At 48.1% G+C, this 19,261-nt stretch overlaps 3 protein-coding genes across 6 annotated transcripts in view; all 3 read right to left on the bottom strand.

The window, feature by feature from the left end:
- Positions 1-72: 72 nt before the first annotated feature.
- On the bottom strand, positions 73-2,000 carry LOC128889415 (tubulin beta chain-like). 2 transcript variants are annotated; one of them, XM_054147042.1, is made up of 5 exons: positions 1,888-1,956; positions 1,692-1,800; positions 1,365-1,592; positions 569-1,146; positions 73-487 (listed from the first exon to the last, which is right to left on the bottom strand). In XM_054147042.1, the coding sequence occupies exons 1-5, from the start codon at positions 1,942-1,944 to the stop codon at positions 128-130; spliced, it is 1,332 nt and encodes a 443-aa protein (XP_054003017.1). In that variant the 5' UTR covers positions 1,945-1,956; the 3' UTR covers positions 73-127. The 2 variants fall into 2 exon arrangements, with proteins under 2 accessions (XP_054003017.1, XP_054003016.1); XM_054147041.1 differs by having other exon boundaries at positions 1,692-2,000.
- A 941-nt stretch (positions 2,001-2,941) lies between these two features.
- On the bottom strand, positions 2,942-4,415 carry LOC128889752 (tubulin beta chain-like). The gene has a single exon (XM_054147692.1). The coding sequence runs from the start codon at positions 4,402-4,404 to the stop codon at positions 3,283-3,285; it is 1,122 nt and encodes a 373-aa protein (XP_054003667.1). The 5' UTR covers positions 4,405-4,415; the 3' UTR covers positions 2,942-3,282.
- Positions 4,416-4,421: 6 nt separating this feature from the next.
- LOC128889751 (organic cation transporter 1-like) overlaps positions 4,422-19,261 on the bottom strand; it is a 19,117-nt gene continuing 4,277 nt past the window's right edge. For 2 of the 3 annotated variants that reach the window (XM_054147689.1, XM_054147688.1), the window contains exons 2-10: positions 16,540-17,855; positions 15,924-16,271; positions 8,271-8,529; positions 8,097-8,188; positions 7,810-8,013; positions 7,462-7,708; positions 7,000-7,131; positions 6,530-6,884; positions 5,892-6,223 (exon numbers count right to left, since the gene is read on the bottom strand). In XM_054147689.1, the coding sequence (XP_054003664.1) occupies positions 5,968-6,223; positions 6,530-6,884; positions 7,000-7,131; positions 7,462-7,708; positions 7,810-8,013; positions 8,097-8,188; positions 8,271-8,529; positions 15,924-16,271; positions 16,540-16,665 (2,019 nt within the window). In that variant the 5' untranslated portion in view covers positions 16,666-17,855 and the 3' untranslated portion in view covers positions 5,892-5,967. Of the gene's footprint in view, positions 4,564-5,891; positions 6,224-6,529; positions 6,885-6,999; positions 7,132-7,461; positions 7,709-7,809; positions 8,014-8,096; positions 8,189-8,270; positions 8,530-15,923; positions 16,272-16,539; positions 17,856-19,261 lie in introns of those variants that run through there. The other variant, XM_054147691.1, reaches the window with a different exon arrangement.

Raw genomic sequence — 19,261 nt, 5'->3', positions numbered from 1 at the left:
CGACTTTTTCGAGTACTCGTGTCCCGATTTACTTCCCATCTGAATTCTCTTATTAAGAACTGCTCTGCAAGCAAGCGAAATAAAGCTAAAAAAAAAACATACTATTACCTTTCCACGTCAGTTTTACTCATTCTTCGAACTCTGGTGTTTCGTCTTCGAAGCTGGATTCAGCCTCGGCTTCCTGGTGCTGCTGGTACTCCGAAACTAGATCTCGTATGCTCGCCTGAGTTTCGAAGAACTCGGTCTCGTCCATTCCCTCCGCCGTGTACCAGTGCAGGTAGGCCTTTCTCTTCAGCATACCGTCGAACAAGTTCATCAACCTTTTGATCGTTTCTTGGATCGCCGTCGTGTTCGATACCATCGTGGCGCTTATGGCCAGGCCTCGCGGAGGAATGTCGCAGATCGCGGTCTGAATGTTGTTAGGAATCCACTCGATGAAGTAGGAACTATTTTTGTTGCGTATGTTCAACATCTGCTCGTCTACGTGCTGAAAGCAGACGAGACTCTATTCAAGGAAAATTCGAGCGAAATAAAATCAACTCTTCTCTAAAGAAATCATTTACGTAACCTTGGTCGACATCCTGCCCCTGAAGATGGCGGCGATGGTCATAAACTTGCCCATCAATGGATCGCAGTAGGCGAGCATGTTATTTCCACTGAACAATTGTTGAGTTAATATTGGGATGGAGAGGATCGAGTAAGGAGCAGAGCTTCTGGACGTGAGAGGCGCGTAGCCAGGAACGAAGAAGTGGAGTCTGGGGAACGGTACCATGTTCACCTGCAGCTTCCTCAGGTCAGTGTTCAGTTGTCCTGGGAATCTCAGACAGGCGGTGATGCCAACCATGCAGGCAGAGATTAAGTGGTTGGCGTCGGCGAACGTGGGCGTAGAAATTTTCAGAATACGCGTGCAAATGTGATGAAGAGCCTGATTGTCCATACAATACGTCTGGCTGGTATAGTCCACGAACTTTCCAAGGGACAGTATAGCATTGTAGGGCTCCACCACGACGTCTGACATCATTGGCGAGGGTATCACGCTATAAGTCTTGAGGATTCTGTCGGGATACTCGTCTTTTAACTTTATCGACAGCAGGGAGCCCATACCTGAACCTGTACCACCGCCCAGCGAGTGGAGTAGTTGGATACCTGAAGAATATCGAAGATGAGAGTAGATCTGGTAAGGTAGAGTGATCTATCGGTAAGATTGGGCAATGTAGAAGACTCGATCGTTAAAACAGGTCGTCGTTCTGATGGCGTAGAACACTCTGTCGATAAAACCTTCGTAGGATTCTACATTACCTAGCCTTACCATTACTTGAAAGCTAGAATTACTCAACGTTCGACTGTTACCCAAGGCAACTTACCTTGCATGAGATCGCAGTTCTCTGCCTCTAAACGAATAAGATCCAATGCTGTGTCAGCAAGCTCTGCACCTTCGGTGTAGTAACCTTTGGCCCAGTTGTTCCCTGCACCTGCGCGTCCACACACGAAGTTATCCGGCTTGAATAATCTGCCAAACGGGCCCGATATCAACGAGTTCAAGCTTCCTGAGTCGAGGTCGACCATGACGGATCTGGGGACGAATTTGCGCCCTAAAAAAAAAAAAAAAAACAGTGAGATATGTTAGTATATTATTCGAAGAGCCAATAGTAAGTTTTCACGAGTTGTCGAGCTGTACGTTCAACGTATACCTGGTGCCTCGGTGAAGTAGACGTTCATTCGTTGCAACTGGAGGCTCGATTCGCCGTAAAAGACACCGTCGGGAGCCAGACCGTGCTCGTCTGCGATTGCTTCCCAAAACTGCAAGGAAAGATAGGAAGTAGAATGGCGCTTCATCGCGACATTGAAAGTATAACTCGAGAGAATAGCGGAGGTTAACGGTCCTACCTTACCTCCTACGTTATTCCCGCACTGGCCTAGCTGCACGTTCACAATTTCTCGCATTTTCTCTCTTTTTCTTTTTTAGATCTGTGCGCTCTTATACTAAAATTTGTACACCGAGAATTAGAAATTTCAAATTAGATTGTAAATAATAGATTGGAAATTTCGAGGTCGGAAAGGGTTATGTCGCCAAGGTGGCGAGCCAGCAACCATCAGGAGGCTGAGAATCGAGTTCGATTGTTGTTTCCCATAATTTATCGATCGATTCGTGTATGGGACGATCCATCAGAAACGGTGTACACGTTGATCGTTATTTCGAGCAGTAGAAAGAATTTATTATCGACGCGATAATTATATATTAAATGGTGCAATTGAATCTATTACGATCGACGGTTGGAACTAGCGCGCAATAATGCTCGTTCCAGGCGATCCGCGACGGGTACGCAATAATAAAGTGTTTGTCCTCGAGGCACCGATGAGATAATACGTGATCACCAATTTTTACCAAGGTCTCTGCTTCATCAATCCCAGTTGGCTCGAAGGACGTCAACAGGTTCGATGCTAAGCTGCGATAATGGCCACCGCGACCCCTCAGTACATTTACATTGCACGCTACCAAGTAACAAATAAGTGTAAGCTTCTTTTTCTGGTGCAAAAGGAATCCTGTGTTTCCTTCTCCTGTCTATTTAATCTTCTGTTTAGTCTTTTATTTTTATTCGTCTAATTTATTTAATATCGCATCCTGTTCCCCATAGCACAACAGTACAAGTTTAAACGTTTTATGTTTAATGTAGATTGCAAGTTAAGGATTTAGCTGGGTTAGGTTGTAAAGCAAGTTTATTCGACGAACCTCGTCATCCTGCTCCTATGCAACGCTACGTTTCTGTATTTATACTTTGACTCTGCTCGTCTATTAAAAAATAAAAAAAAAAAAAAAAAAAAAAAATCAAGTAACACACAGAACCGCGTTTTCCCTCTCGCAATACATACCTTGGCTCCCTCGATCGCCCAGGATCCCCGCGTCGTCGTTCGAAATCTAGACACGACGCCGTTATCCATGTACCATAAAGAGTATGTCTATTAAATGTTCAACAAAGGTAATACATTTTCTCTAAAATCACTTACAACATATGTATACACGTATATTATATATGTAAAGTCGATCAAAGCATAAAAATCGATCAAAAATCGGTCGTAAAAAGGTGTCGTTGAGAAAAATCGGCGCGAACGGGTCCGCTACATACGTTATACAAAGCCACAACCCATTTTGAAGAATTCGGTATAGTGCGTTCGGAAGATTCGGTTCTCGTCGAGCCTGCACGAGAAATTTGCTGTCCTCGTCGCCAATCGAGGGCCCCCCGTCCCGCGAGAACAGCGAGGAGAAGAAGTCGAGAAATCGTTTTACTTCTCCTCCGCCTCTTCCTCCTCGTCGAACTCTCCCTCGTCCTCCGCGGTGGCCTCCTGGTACTGTTGGTACTCCGACACCAGGTCGTTCATGTTCGATTCCGCTTCCGAGAACTCCATCTCGTCCATTCCCTCGCCAGTGTACCAATGAAGGAACGCCTTCCTTCTGAACATGGCGGTGAACTGCTCGGAGATCCTCTTGAACAGCTCCTGAATAGCGGTGGAGTTTCCAATGAAGGTGGCAGACATTTTCAGACCACGAGGTGGGATGTCGCAAACGGCAGTCTTCACGTTGTTGGGGATCCATTCGACGAAGTACGAGCTGTTCTTGTTTTGGATGTTCAGCATCTGCTCGTCCACCTCCTTCATCGACATCCTTCCACGGAAAACGGCAGCCACGGTCAGATACCTGCCGTGTCTCGGATCGCAGGCAGCCATCATGTTCTTCGCGTCGAACATCTGCTGGGTGAGCTCGGGCACCGTCAACGCTCTGTATTGCTGGCTTCCCCGCGACGTTAGGGGTGCGAACCCAGGCATGAAGAAGTGTAGACGCGGAAAGGGAACCATGTTCACTGCTAGTTTCCTCAGGTCAGCGTTTAGCTGACCAGGGAATCTCAAACACGTGGTAACTCCAGACATGGTGGCCGACACTAGGTGGTTAAGGTCTCCGTACGTCGGAGTGGAAAGCTTCAGAGTTCGGAAGCAGATGTCGTAGAGGGCCTCGTTATCGATGCAGTAAGCTTGATCGGTATTCTCAACCAACTGGTGAACCGACAGGGTGGCGTTGTAGGGTTCCACGACCGTGTCGGAGACTTTAGGGGATGGGACTACGGAGAAGGTAGCCATAATCCTGTCAGGGTACTCCTCGCGGATCTTGGAAATGAGCAAGGTGCCCATGCCTGATCCTGTGCCACCGCCCAGGGAGTGGGTTAGCTGGAATCCTTGCAGACAGTCGCAACTCTCGGCTTCCTTTCTGACCACGTCGAGAACAGAGTCGACTAATTCGGCTCCCTCGGTGTAGTGGCCTTTGGCCCAGTTGTTGCCAGCCCCTGACTGTCCGAACACGAAATTGTCGGGTCTGAATATCTCCCCGAACGCTCCAGAGCGAACGGAGTCCATAGTACCAGGCTCCAAGTCGACCAAAATGGCACGTGGCACGTATTTACCACCGGATGCTTCGTTGTAGTAGACATTGATGCGCTCTAGCTGAAGGTCCGAGTCTCCGTGGTACGTACCGGTTGGATCGATGCCGTGCTCGTCCGAAATCACCTCCCAAAACTGTTGTTCGAAAAGAAACGGTCAGACGGTTGCATAATTGCCATCTAGGGACGCAACGCCGCTGCGTGTTCGTGATTTGTCGTAGACGCAAAACAACTTGTCCGTACCGCACCCGAAACGACTGTAGAACAAGTATTTTTGCGCTGTACCGCGATGTTACCAATACGTTGTACACAGTATTCCCTGTCAGGTTGTCACGATTTCTCTCTACCAGATCGTTATAACGTTATTCCCACCTTTCATTCTTCTCCACTCACGCTCGATAGTTTCTCACTCTCCTGAGAGACGCGTACAAAGATGAGCGCAACGGAGATCAAATTTCACTCCCTGAAAAGGAATACTGTAAGGATGGTGAAAGCCATAGCGGTGCATTTAAATGAAATTTAAGAAAAGGAATCGACCCGTAGGTGGAGTCCACAGAGATTAACGAAAGAAAAGGTTTTCTTTTTTTAAATGGGGAAATAGATAGCTCAGACCACCATGGCTTGCATCTGCTCCTACGTAACTCGAGAATGGTAACTTAAGGTTAGATTTCACGATCGTCGTTCGCTGACACATGGAAAATCGAGAATGGAAAGAGAGATATGGTAGAAATAACGTAGTAAAAGTTGTTGGTCGAGTTCTTCATTTCTTTGGAAGTCCAGAGCCCGCACTTGGAGAGTTCGCAGTGACACTGACCTTGGCACCGATCTGGTTGCCGCATTGTCCAGCTTGGATATGCACGATTTCACGCATCTCGAGACCGACTTTCGAGGTCGACGACGGCTAGAAAAGTCCGCGATGGCACCCGTGCGAATCACGACGAGGATGGCCCGTCGTTAGGAAGTTCAAGGACGAGGTTTCGGGCTCGTGGCTTCTCGGCTCGAAGGTGTAGCAAGAACGCGTTCAAAATGTCACGAGCAAACAGAAACAGACGAATGTTCGTTGCTCCTTGGCGACAATAGCCTGGGACTGTGACTTTTTATCGAATTTTTTCTGGATTCGACAAGTATTCGAATAGACAGATACTTGAATCGTATACGAGTAAATATTCGAATGACAATAAAGTAGGGAAATACCTGTACGATAATTCGATACAGCAAATATTTCAATATCATTCGAATACTTACTATTCGAAAATTATTCGACCACTTATTTCGTATCATCCTCGAAACCAACGGACGGATGACCATCGTCGCCGATATTCGCAAGTTTATGTCACCCAGGACGAGAATAAATCGGCGCGATTTATGTATCGAACGACTCTCGCCAGGTGAAACCAGCGAACACCCGACACCCTGGAGGACAAGCTTCACAGATCAGGCAGTACGTCGCAATAAACGAACGAGTAAATACGGACGCGTCTCTATACTGATATTTATAGTACAAAGTCGTGAAGGGCAATTGCACCGAGCAGCCACAGATTCATTGCGTCCTTCTGTGTTCAACGACGACTACCGCGTCCACGCACTTTTCATCGCGTTCCGCGTACTCCTCTCTGCCGTCTGTTGCGCTGGGTTTCCACGACAGTTGCTCTTCCTGACCATTGGAGGCCTGAAAGGAGTTCTCGTCCTCCTGGTCCGCGTCCTGCGACCTGGACGGCGAGGATCGATTCCCTGGCCTCCCGTTCACCAGGTACCTCAGGGGCACAGCCTCGCATTTGTCCGACTTCCTCCGCTTCCTGGAATGCATCACTCTGGCACTCGCCATACAAATATAACACAACCCTCTATTGCATCGATTTTATTTTATCTGGAAGCTAAACGTCTAAGGTGAGGCTCGATAATGTAGAACACCCAATTGATAAGGCAGATCGCTATACTGGCAATGAAGTACGCTCTGTCGATAAATACGTCGTGAAAATAGGGTTCTACCTCATCGACGGACTGCACTACATTACCAACAGAACCTACAAGAACTCTTTCGATGTAAAAATCAATCACGCTATGCAATAGAGGGTCAAACAGAGAAGAGGTTGAGAACTGACTTTGGTAACGTCGGGCAGGACCAGAGTTTGAAATCAGCCCCGAAGAGCTCGCCCTCCTCGATCGTTTGCGGCAGGTGAATGTTGAGGGTTTCCGGGAGGAAGATGGACGTGAGCGCCCCAGCGACACTTAACGTGCCCATTATGATCAGAGGAAGAACCCTCGAGTAGACTGCCAGGTGGACTATATATGGAAACGCTAGCAAACCTATCCCAGCGATAAACGAGGCGATGCCCATCGCCTGGGACCTCAGCACAGTGGGCAGTAGCTCCCCCACGAAAACGTAAAACACGGCGAACGAGGCTGCGATCCCAAATTTCCCGATCATCGCCAGGCACACCGTCACCCAAACCGCGTCTGCTACGACAGACGTGATAGCGTATAACGTATGCTAACCTTTCAATTTTGCATTTATGCATCAAGGTCTGTCAACTTTGCCAGACACCAAGTACCAGTACTAGGGACCTCGTACCTTCGGAAACAAACATGCAGGAGACGCAGGCGACCCCACCTAGGAGCATGGTTAGACACAGGACCCATCTTCTGCCTAGCCTGTCCATCGCGTACCACGTGATGACGTAGGACGGTATCTCCACCAGACCACCTGCGACAATCCACCAGAGATGATCACTATTTGTCGATTTCAAAAGACCTGGTCGTCTTCCTGAATTCTTTCAACTATCTACAAAGCTACATGTATCCTTGTTGTACAGAGAGTGTACACTTCCGTTAACGTTTCAAGCGTATAGCACTATACCAAATCGAAAATCCTATTTAATCTTTGCACCACCGTGTTTGACAAAGCCTAGCCGCAGCGTGTAGGCGTTGAAATGCAATTAGGAACGCATTCAGTCGCAACTACCATAGGACGCGTTCTGCATCGTTCGCCGCTGCAGAAGCATTATGTATGCATTGGGTATGATTGCGCGTTTACCGATGAAGAACGCCAAGTAATCGGAGACCCCCAGGTTGGTCGTGTTGTAGGACAACCCGTTGTACACGACAGCGTTCGCCACCCAGTCGAACGCCAGGATGAAGAACTTCTTCCTGATGTTCGGATTCCTGACCAGGTCCATGGGCGTCGCTGACGGTGGCGGCGACCTGTCCTCGACGTCCACCATCTCGTTCTCGCCGGAGTTCGTCCCGTTGCAGGAAACCCCCTGCCTCCTCAGGATCTCCATCTGGAACAAGGTTGGGAGCAAAGTTGGATCTGTTAGAGTAATCGATTGCTGGAAAAATTCAGCTGGTAGTTCCAGCTTCGTTCCAAGTTTCGATCGGTTACCTCCATCTTTCTGAGAAAATTGCTGGGGACCGTTTTCCCGTTGATCTTGGCCATTCGCTGGACAATCACCTCCGCCTCGTCTATCCTGTTTTTGCTGAGGAGCCACCTCGGCGACTCTGGAATGATCCAGTAGTAGCTGAACAGGAGGACGAATGGAACGGAGGTCGCCAGAGACAGGGTGAACCAATGCCTCAGCAAGTAACCCTACGAAAAGCGTTTTTAATTTTTGTACCACTGGTACTTTGTATCGCAGGACACTTTATGTATAACCACATAAGGGCTCTTACCAGCAAGGCAAGGAGAGACATGGCTGACGCGAAGAACATGCAAATCACCATCCCGGCGAAGGTTCTGTACCTAGGGCCCATCAACTCGAGGGCTGAAAACAAACGTTTTCGTTGTTCCAACGTTGAATTTCAAATTCGTTAGATCTGCTCGACCCGTTGGCGGTCTTTGCTCACCCAGTATGAAGGGTATCTGATAGATGGCGGGGAAGAAGAGACCGTTCACGGTCCTCAACGCTGTGTAGATCACGTAGTTGGGGCTGAAGCTGGTGGCGATCGAGATGATCACCTCGAAAAACAGTATGGCGAAGAAGGCCGTTCTTCTGCCCCATTTGTCGGCGATCCAGCCGAACACGACGTTCCCGAAGAGGCTACCGACGTAGAAGAAGGTCGTAGAGGTGGAAGGCCACCAGCTGTTGTCGCATACCAAGTCTAGCTATGTGGATGCAGAATGCCATTAAAACGCTACGTCCTGCGCGACAGTGTCTCCCTTTCTCAACCCCTTTAACTTCGTTCTCTAATTAATTCCACGCACGGTGCCATTGCAATTCTAATCAACGAGTCTCTTTTTGCTAGCTACGAAACTTTAAAAAGTATCGAAAACTCCAAGCTTCTCAGCTAGTTTCAGTTGCTGGACTTTCAGTTGCTCTTTCGAGTCTAACGTTGCGGATCGAGATCGATGGGACTTTTCGGGGTTTGCTTGGTTCTAAAAGGAGCGACGACGGTGATAGAAACAAGGTCGAGGCGTAATCGACCCCGAGTAAGATTCTGACGAAACGAAGAGAGATTGCGAGTATCTGCCGTGCAGCGATGCAACAACACTGCGGGCGATATCGCTCCATTATAGAGAAGTCATTGCTCCGGTTACGTCGTTTATCTTCCTCCCTTGTACATACGTGCGCGCGACCGCAATGCGTTTAGCCCGACTAATTCCAATCGTTTCACGGGTGCCACTTTTTCCGTAGACTGGCCATCGTTTGGGAAAACCATAGGTCGATGCATCGATTCCGTTTGTTTCGCAACAGAATTTCATCTCTTCTTTTTACAAACAGCAGTGGCAGATTGTGTGACTTTAAATATTATCTAAACATCAAATCTCGAGGAATATAATTGGCACACAAACAGATTTCCTAGGAAATTGGCAGGGGCGTATTGAATTCCTTATGCATGACACAATTATCCTTCGTTAGAATTTAAAGCCAGCGTTGTCTGTCGTTAATACTAATCGTAAATGCTCATCGGGTAAAATGCAGTCACGTAAATGCATTCAAAACAATATGGAAGCATTATTGCGTTGCATCGATGATACTTTATGCATAACGAAATACCATATTTTAACTTCCTTGGGAATCGTAGGTTTTCCAGACACTCCAACAAATGGCCCTCGATAAACCACGTGCTATGCCATCTTTACCGAACAGCATACGCAAGTACAAAAATTATTTTCTTAATTTTCAGGATGCCTGTAAGTATTATGCAAGAGGAAAATTCTGGACTCGCGTTCGTTTCCTCGGAATCAATTTTTGAGGAAGTGTACAAGTTCCATTAAACGATCACGCTTTGCTAAATGGTAGCGCGTAAACAAGTAAGTGATTCGCGGCTGTTAAAGGGAAAGGAAGGGACTGATAGGAAAGGAAGGGAGGTCAATGGCGGAGATTCAAAGGTTGATGACGACGGAGGGAGCGCGTTCCTCCTGTCAACCGACGGTGATGGACACCTCTGGCTGTGGGAGACTATCAGTGCTCTATCTCTGTCTCCAACAGTAAAATATGTCCCCCAATTTTTCTACGCCACGCACAGAAAAATGTTCAAAAATATTCATTCTATGCCTTTCACGTTTAATTACCTATTTCTCATTTTTTTCCGCAACTCCAGTTCAAATACTCGTCATTTTCGTCGATCTGATAACTCAAGTCTCAACCCGATGAACACGACAATTTATGTACGTACACAAGGTTTGGTAGTCGTAAAATTAGGCCCTTGATTCGGAGAATAGTCGAATCGACTTGGACTCCATCGCGTATGGCCGTCGACAGCGACGGAATCTCATTAATCGAATGACGCGTGTACGTTGCGCGCACATACGTGCTTCACGCGTGAACGCGTACCGCGACGAGTACATAGATTGCGCTCACGTACGCGGCTAGGAGCCACCGTAACGATTCCCACGTAACGTCATCGAGCGCCGGCTCTTCATCGTCCGAATTTGCGTTCCTGACGAGCCAGCAAACGCTTTCAATCTCTCTTCCGCTCCTTTCTCGATCGATTTCTCCTAAGGGCTTAATCGTCTCTCCGCTTTTTCAACTGGACTCCTCCGATTGGTCGACAATAGAAGAATTGCGCTACCGAACGATCACCGCTGACAACGACGCCTCAATCCTACTCTTATTATCCCGTTGCGAATTAAGCGTATGAAAATGATGTATGATGATGTCTTTTCGTGTTGTTTTCAGTGCCCTATCATTAACGTGTTTGTTCACGATCTCTCGGCAGCTCTCGGAATATTCAAAGAGGAAAATTCTCCGAAAATCTCATCTCGAGAAACCCATGTTTATTGAAATGCCAACGAGTTACGAAACTGACACTTCATTATTCATAGAGCGATATCAATGCGTTGCAACGCATCGTCGCGAATTCATTTACGTTACTGCACTTTACCCGATGAGCATTTTCAATTAATTTTATGGATGGGGAACAACGCTAATTTTGAATTCCAGCGAAGAACAATTATGTCACACCGAGGAATGTGCTCCCTGTTAATTTACTGAGAAATCTGTTTACACGCAATTATAATCTGTATATATCTTTTTTAAATCGCTCTCGATGTCTGGCGAGGTCTTTTCCGTTCCGAACGACGATAGCGATTCGACGTATTTTTATATAATTTATTGTAGTCGCGCGTCATAAACGTGGATCTAGAATGATCGATGCGAAGCGTTGGCGAACGAAAGATCCAACGGAGCGTTCGAAAGCGAAAAACTGATTTACCAACGGCTCCCGTATCTTGGGATCAATAGGTTTTAATGTTTGCCCAAGGCCCTTGCGCGACACGCCGCTCTTTCGTTGCAGACCGTATAGAGCTAATTTGATTAACTCTGACCCCATAGCCAGAATTTGTAAGCCAGCCAATAATACACGCCGCTCGGTCCCGTTAACTTTGTTCGTACGATTCATCGGTGCTTCGAAATCTTTCATACGCACGATCAGAGTACGATTCTCATATAATACTGGAGAGCTGGGAGATAATGCCACTGGGTGGAATTCACGTTTAACGATGAACATATCACAAGAAGGTTACCCATTGGCGAGGATTCCGAACTAGAGACTGATTGGATTAGTGAAAAGGCAATTTATGACCAAAATGAGAGATTTCAATTATGGATGTCAGGGACATTATAGCTCTTGGCAATACTGTACTTTACTTTTTTTGAAAAAAGACTGATGTATCATGGGAAAAATCAATGTTATGACTGATTGTTTTAATTCATTTCCGAGGAACAGAGTCGTTCGATCGTTGGAGCAATTACTAATACAATGTAACCTATTAACAAAGGTATTTAATCCTGGAAGCATTCGATCTGAAAAAGGAATGTTCGATATCATTGACAATACAATTCTTAGAATCGTGATTTCCAAGGTTTAGATAATTGCCGTTATGTGCGTTGGACCTCTGGAAAGCACCTGGAGACGATTCCAAGAATGACGATGAATAATGGAGACTTTTTAAAAACGAAAAATATTTCTCAACTCTGTGCAATCCTGACTTTCCATTACCAAAAGGTTTCCCACCCCTGTCGAAATGCTGAAAACTTTTCATCGTCGAGTCTCCTCTGTTTCGCGTACAGCCCTCCACTCGAGCGGAAAGGTACCAAAATGGCGGTGAAGAAAACGTCGGTGCACCGTGGCTGGCGAACGGCGGTCGGAGCAAACGAAATCCTCATCGAGCGTCGATCAGGCCTCGCGCAAATAAAACGCGATGGCCGTTAATGGGTTTAACACGAAGTTTGATTTAAGCAAATTGCCACTCACGGACTTTTGATGTCTGCGTGAAACGCAAAAGGTAAATTGCATGGAAATACGGGAGGCACTCGCGGTGACGGCGTCGAGTTATTGTCAAGGGCAGTGCAAGCGCCCGTAGGACGTTTAATGACGCTTGCATATTTTATCACCCTGACACACTTCGAAAACGATATTGATATGACCGCGGGGCAACCGTCGACTCGCGTGTCCACGGTTCGCGCGAATCAACCCACGAAAGTCGTGGTCTTTCGTCGCTGAGACGTGGAAACGCCGGATGTCCGCGTTTGCCAACGACTTCCGCCGACGGCGAAAGAGGACGCGACCACGTGGACCGATTTTGGCTTAGCGCGTAACGCTCGACCGCGCTCGCGTGGCGTCGTCACGCGTACGACGATTTCGGACGTCCGTCGTGTTGCGACGATACGGAACGGGTCATTGTCTTTTCGAAGCCGCTTCGACGCGTGCTCTAGGCCACAATTTATTCGTACCGCGCCGAAAATAACGATAGAGGGAAGGCGGAGAGGCGTCGTGGACGACGTTCCGTTGCAGACTATCAGGAGACGCTCGGAAGCTTCGATTTCGAAATGAAATTCGCGTCGGGAGTTTAATTTTCTCGCGTAAAACTAGAAAACCTAGAATTATCTAGGAGGAGAATTATCTAGGTGCGAGAAACAAAATCGGTAACTTGCCTTGGTACTTGAATTAAAACTTGAAAAGGTCCGTGAAGCTTACAGACTTCTACATAAAATTCCCCGTAGCTTTCTGTCGTTATTTTTTTCTCCGGATACGGAAACGAAACGGTTACGATCTATTCTCCCCAATTCCCTCCCTCCTCCTCGGAGAAATTCGTTGGCTGATTCGCGGGACGATCGGGCGCAACAGGGTGAGCGGTCTCGCGCGAATAGAAAGCGAGCGCGCGATGAAGAACGGAAAACGGAAGGACAGGATTTGCCTCGATGGCTCTGTGCGTCATGCGTCTGCGTAAATCCGGAGCGTGTAAATTCGCGGCGCGCACACCCTCCGGGCACTGATGGACCCGTCACCAGCAATGGAGGAGGAGGAAGAGGCGTTCGAGTGGAGGAGGAGAGAGAGAAATGCAGAAAAGGAAGAGATCGTCGTCCGTTTGTTCGATTAGGGTAAGAATCGCGATCGTGGGTGGCGCATGGTTACACCTTGATCCGTGGTACCGTTGGCAAGCGAGAAGAACGAATCCCCGATCTTATTACTCAACTCATGGATGCGATATCGTCGACTTTGATTTGATTTTATTTTGATTTTATTTTGACTTATAGACGAGTATCTAGTTAACGTATGGTTAGCATGTTAGGTTCGCCCAAGGGCTATTAGAAGTTTGGCTGTGGCCCAACCCATAGGCTGCCCCGAATTCTTAAAAATGCCACTACAAACATTATTTTTCCAGTCTTCGAGGTATGTATCGCGTTGTCCAGAAAGTTCGTGCCAATTTTTAAGAAAAATTCAAAGGTACATTTGAATATATTTATTGAATTATGTAAGTACCATTTTTTCATCCACAATTTTTCCACCTTTCAAGGGATGTCTACGTGTTATTTGTTTTCAACCATTCCGATATATTCGGACCTGTACCGCCTACTAAAAATCGGCATGGACTTTCCTGACGACCCAATATAAATATCGGATAAAGGGAAAAGTCGCGATTTGCATTCGTTTTCTTGGAATTAATTCCCAAAGATGAACGGACGACATTCGTTTTCGATTGCGAGCTGAAAGAGGAATCCTCGTAGCGGTTAAACGCGTTCAGACCTGACCACTGGTCGGAGAAATCCGGAGCAGAGGAGCACGGAGGAATCGGAGGGCGGCTCATCGAATTCGGTCGAGCGTTGTTTGCGTCACGAGGAGAGAAACGCGGACGCGAGAGCGAGCGGTACACGCGCTGCGGACATATACCCTTCGTAGAAGCAGAGAGCCGGCAGTTTGTACGAGGCGTTTGATGCGACAGACCGCATGACCGGATGCGGGGGTAGGTAAATTGGTCGGCAATTGCTTATGCCACCAGAGTGCCGCAAACTATGGGCCAGTCACTCTGGGTGGCTTGGTCAACCTTGTTCACCTGGACGGACCCACGACAAACCGATCCTGTTTACGGAGGTCTCGACCTTCGAGGAAAATCTCCGTCGAACCGCGCGCGAAACGGGAATAAAAATGCAAAGTCGCGGTTGCGTCGCGCGACTATTTCCGTCGCGACGGCTCGAATCGGGGGGAATTGAAGAGGTTTAAAGAGTAGGCTTGCACCTAGATCCTCGACCCCGCGAGTTACGATCCTCGTTGCGGCAACAGCTCACCGCGTTGTCTAATTGCGGCAATTCAATAACGGCGTTAATGGACGAGAGCGAGCGGAGTAGACACGGACTAGCTGCGCGCACGTGACGCAACGCGAGCAAGCTTCTTCGATGTTCGCACGCGCATAGTGGAATCTTAGCGGACCGAACATGTGCTCTTCGGACGTCGACGCGTGATCCCCGCTTCGGGGGATCCGAGGACGCGACGCTCAACCATTGGAAAATAAGCAGAGGGGGGCAGCAATCCCACCTGGGTATTCTTCTTAACTCTTGATGATTTTGTCCATCTTCTAAGATTTACCACAGCCACGTTCGGCTGCATTTTATTAAGTACTACTCCTCTAGAAGAGGGGAGAAGCTTGCAATTCGATGAGAGGTGCGAAAGAGAATTTTTCACGCGAATAAATTATACGTCCTCCGCTATTAACGCGTTAATCGTTCAAGCTAAACGTAGGAGGAAACTTTTCTTGCATCGTCCCTTGATCGTTAGAATTGCGCGTATAACTTCCGGGACTTCGGTCAGATTCCTCGAAGGGAGTCACGTTTCCGATGATCTAAGTGTGGCTTAACGAGTTTAATAAGACCCCTCAGGTGGTGGCTTGAGAGCGAATGAGCGACGCAGAGATGAGATCAGGCGATTTGCCTATGGGCTAAGCAGCTTTGAATAATTTTCGTAGGGAAAAAATGATCTACTAACTCGTAGAAGTTCACGCTACCGACCAACTTTGACATTGGTTCCATTTAGTTTTTAATCCACGCTAGCAATTGTCAAACTCCTAAAAATTCTATCTAAAACCAAGTTGAAATAGTCTATTATTCCAGTAGAATTTCGTCCATCTCTACAACGCATCGACGATATCCGTCACCGCGAGCTTTCACGGAAAAGAAAATTATCGGGCGGAAAGAGGAGCTTAACGCGACGTATCGGGGACGAGCGCGAACGGGCGCTCGGTTCCACGAACGGGACCCAAGCCCTGGTGTCCGACGTTAACGTGAAACCCGCTGGAACGAATCGACCAAAGGCCAAGGAGAGTTGCCCCGTGAAACACGACTCGCTGCTCGAGTCGCCTCGTTCCGACGAGAAATCCACCGAGAGACGGAATAACGCGTAGGAGGATTATGCAAAGCGGAGAGACGTTACGTGTCGTTGACAATGTCGTTCCACTCGCGACCGCTTTTTCCCGTTTCATTAGACCGCAAACATCCAACGAAACCGAATCCGCGCGATTACAACTGGGACATCGTTGATTAACCCTACGAGGAACTGAGAGGGACGCTCGCTGAGCCGAAAAGTTTTTTAAACGGGCACTCGTTCTCGCGTGAAACGTTTCGAAACGATTAAAAAGCGATTTCGTTCGGTTGCATTTCTAAATCTCGAAGTTAGGTTTTACGTGCAGGCTAGAGTTTTCGAACTTGTCTTATGTCGAAGCTCGAAATGAGGAGCTCGGTAGCAAGGGTTCGGGGGGGCTGAAAGAGAGAAAGTCGAGTTTACCTCGGTGACGAGGGTGCTGTCGTAGTCCCGCTTGTCGTAGACCCAGCCGTGTCTACACTTGGACACTGGCCAATCAGGACTAGCAACAGGTGGTGGAGGTAACCTATCCCTCAAACGATACTCTCCCCCGTCCGTCGCGTTTTCGAGAATCCCTCGGCCCAGCCACGACTCGATGATCGCCGTGTAATTCACGTCGTACATCGTGCATTTCGAGTACTTAAGCTTCCCATCGGACTTCTCGATGTACGGTACGGACAGGGTCTTCCGTTCTTGCAGCGTCATCAACTCCGTCAGATTCTCCAGTTCGGGGACTCTGCACCAGTGGTCTGGCGACGCGCTCACGAACACCTGTGGGTCAAATCGCACATGGACGTTTGTTTTATCGTCATTTGCTCGACAAGCTATTCGTTTAATCGGGACTCCGAATGACATTCAGACAGCGACAAGATCATAAACGTGAAATGAATCGTCACCGCGAAGTTTACTTTTACCATCAAAAAGCTAAGCGGTAGCGATTATTCAATTTCGTGAATTGCTTCTGTCGATAAATTCGTGGCTGGTGTTTAATTAGATACGAGGTAATTACGTTATACGGCAATAATTGTAAACGACTCACTTGCGAGAAGGCGAGAAATGCGGCAGGCAGAGTGGCCGGTATGCAGAGAAGATAGTACATGATGTTCTGGTATTTGCCCTTCTCGCCCACGTGCACCAACACCTCGTCGAAGTCGATCGAGCTCATGTTTCCGGCGTTAGGCTCCGCCGCGTTTGAACGACACCTCGACCGCGATGCTCCGCGATGCGACGGGTACCCGACAGACCTGCACCCTTGAATCACGCGGCATGACCGCCGCGACGCGCTCTCGAGGACATGAACGCCGACTGCTCGATTGTCGCTGTTCCACCCCCTACTTTTCACTTTTTTCTTACTACACCCACCAAACACACTCTACTTCGAACTGTTTGAAAATGTTACGTGCTACAGAATTTTTGTTCCTCTTCCCGAGAAAAATCAAATGTCAAGAGAAGTTTAACCAGATATGGTCCCAGGCACCATCGAACTTTCTGCTGCACGCGGTTGTCCTCTTCTTACTCTTCTCTTTGAAACCGGTTCATTCGGATATTCAATTACCCGATAGAGAGTTTTTAAAAATGTCCCGAGAGCCAAACACCACCAAACAACTACCTCCTTCGCTTCGATCACCCTCGAACCCTCCTCTCTCTGTTCTCCACCAAGAATCTCTTATCTCGTCCGGAATTCCCCCCAAAATATTCAAAGAACCACAAACACTCGATTCCCCGTGCCACCCAGGATATCAATCACGACGAATGTCACTTTTAATCAAGGCGCTACCGTGGCCATCGCCGCGAATGCGAGATCTAGCAAGGGTGACGACGCGACGTTGAGTGGCGTCGCGGTGACACTAGCAACAAGAGTACGAGAAAATAGCACGTCCTCCGCGAGGCTTGTCCTCGGTCAACTGGTGAACGCGATTCCCGTTCCGCAGAGTTCTCGTGCGGCCGATCGTTGCGTCCCGCGATGGAACCTCGAGCGTCGAATTCGGAGTCGCGTGAAGCGCGGCGAACGCACGTCTTCGCGCGTTCTTATATGCCGCGAGCATAGCGCGATCAGCCATCGCCCGTAAACACCTCCTCTCTTCCGATCCTCATCGTCTTCGACGGCGTCCCACCGCCTCCCCGCGGCCACCGTCGCCGCAGACGTCGAACGCAGATGTAGTCGCGGGTCACCGTGTACCTCCGAGCTTCGGAAACTGGGACTTCGTTGGAGGGATCTGCTCGAACGACCTGCTTCGGATCGTTCGCTTCGAACGGTCTGCGTTGGATGATGTGCTTTGGATTTGGATGCGCTGCGTCGGATGGTCCGCGTTGCACCTCCAGGCTGTGGATCCTTACTCCCTCAGCTGCTGCTAGCTGCAAGGAATAGCCCTGGCAATGAGTAACGATCGTTGCGTAAGAGGAATCCGTCGAAGAAAGTATTACGTGAGTTGGTTGGTATAGGAGATAGTAAAGTAGGTATCAGTCTTGTATTAATCAAGATCACTGTCGATAGATAAGCAGTTAATGCGCCTTTGGGTTATCTATTGGAAAACGTGTGGTGTCTTATATTGTTAGCGATGAAAATTGGGATCGAAGCTTCGTTAGCTTCACGATCTACCCGCCTCTGATCAGACTGAAGAAGGTACTTTGAAATCGAAGGTCCAAAAAATCGTTCATCTCGCAAAATGTATATATCTTGAATGAAACGGTAGATCTGTAGAGACTACGATTACTTATCAGACAGACTGTCTGATCTTTCCAAATATCGCCACCGCCAGCAACGCTACAAAACTTTATCGCCGTCACTCGCGGTTGACGCGTTAATCTAGATCAATTGCTTCCAAGTTTATCGTCAACAGGTACTCTTCGTCTGGAAATATATATTTACGGAATGCTCAGAATCTTTTGAGCCTGTTCAGGGCTTGAAACAGGGCTTCCACGTTTCTTTGGAGACAGACTTAGAGAGAGAGTACGAAGAAGTTTCGATTACTAAAAGGTACCTTCGATGGATCATTTTACTTCACCACGAGCGTATACGATCTTCGGCGTATTCCTTCGTGTATCAAACGGAACGAAGAAACGCTTCCATGCAAATACTCCGCAAACGCGTGGACGCGACGTGTTGCGCGTGTCGCAGCGCGACGCCGGAAACTGACGCGAGTGTCTGGACAATTTGTACGTCTACGCGGCAGTCCAGACCAGGCCAGAAAAGTTGCAGAAACGAGAGTCGACGTTCCCGGCCTTGCTATCGCCTCAAGCTCCTGCATAGTGTTCGACAGACACTGTTAGCGAGACATCGACGAACCGCGGTCGCTTTCCATCGATGTCAGCCGCGTCCCTTAGAAAGGGAACGGCGACGGACGTCGTAAGTGTGGCCTCGACGATTAAACATTCCTCTCGACTCCACTGGAAAGCTACAAATTGAAATCGTCACGGCATCGACGACGATCATCCGCCCGTTTCCGATTCCCTCTCGCAATCGTCGAGTGTCGGCTCTCGAAACCAGTACGCGTCCAGCCTGAGCTTTCAAAAAGACGCGGAGTTTACAGGCATTTAGGTCCCTCTACGCATTTTGGGAATCAGTTTTCGTGTTCTTGTATGAGTAGGTGAAGTAGAGTGCACGATCGATGAGGCAGGGCGCTCCGTTGATAACGTAGAGCATTCTATCGACAGAGTGTTCGATTAATTAGGGATCAACGTTGCCGAGTATATAATTTTTAGTAGTAGTAGTATTAGTAGTAGTAGTAGTAGTAGTAGTAGTAGTAGTAGTAGTAGTAGTA

This window comes from Hylaeus anthracinus, unplaced genomic scaffold (genome assembly GCF_026225885.1).
Source record: "Hylaeus anthracinus isolate JK02 unplaced genomic scaffold, UHH_iyHylAnth1.0_haploid 11997, whole genome shotgun sequence".
In the NCBI taxonomy this organism is placed as follows: Eukaryota; Metazoa; Arthropoda; class Insecta; order Hymenoptera; family Colletidae; genus Hylaeus; species Hylaeus anthracinus.
This window is presented reverse-complemented; position numbering and strand designations above follow the sequence as displayed.

Coding starts and splice junctions, on each gene's coding strand:
- LOC128889752 (XM_054147692.1), bottom strand. CDS start 4,404: ATGGACTCCGTTCGCTCTGGAGCGTTCGGGGAGATATTCAGACCCGAC.
- LOC128889415 (XM_054147041.1), bottom strand. CDS start 1,944: ATGCGAGAAATTGTGAACGTGCAGCTAGGCCAGTGCGGGAATAACGTA. Junction 1,593..1,691: donor CTACTTCACCGAGGCACCAG/GTATACGTTGAA, acceptor TTTTTTTTTTAG/GGCGCAAATTCGTCCCCAGA. Junction 1,147..1,364: donor GAACTGCGATCTCATGCAAG/GTAAGTTGCCTT, acceptor GATATTCTTCAG/GTATCCAACTACTCCACTCG.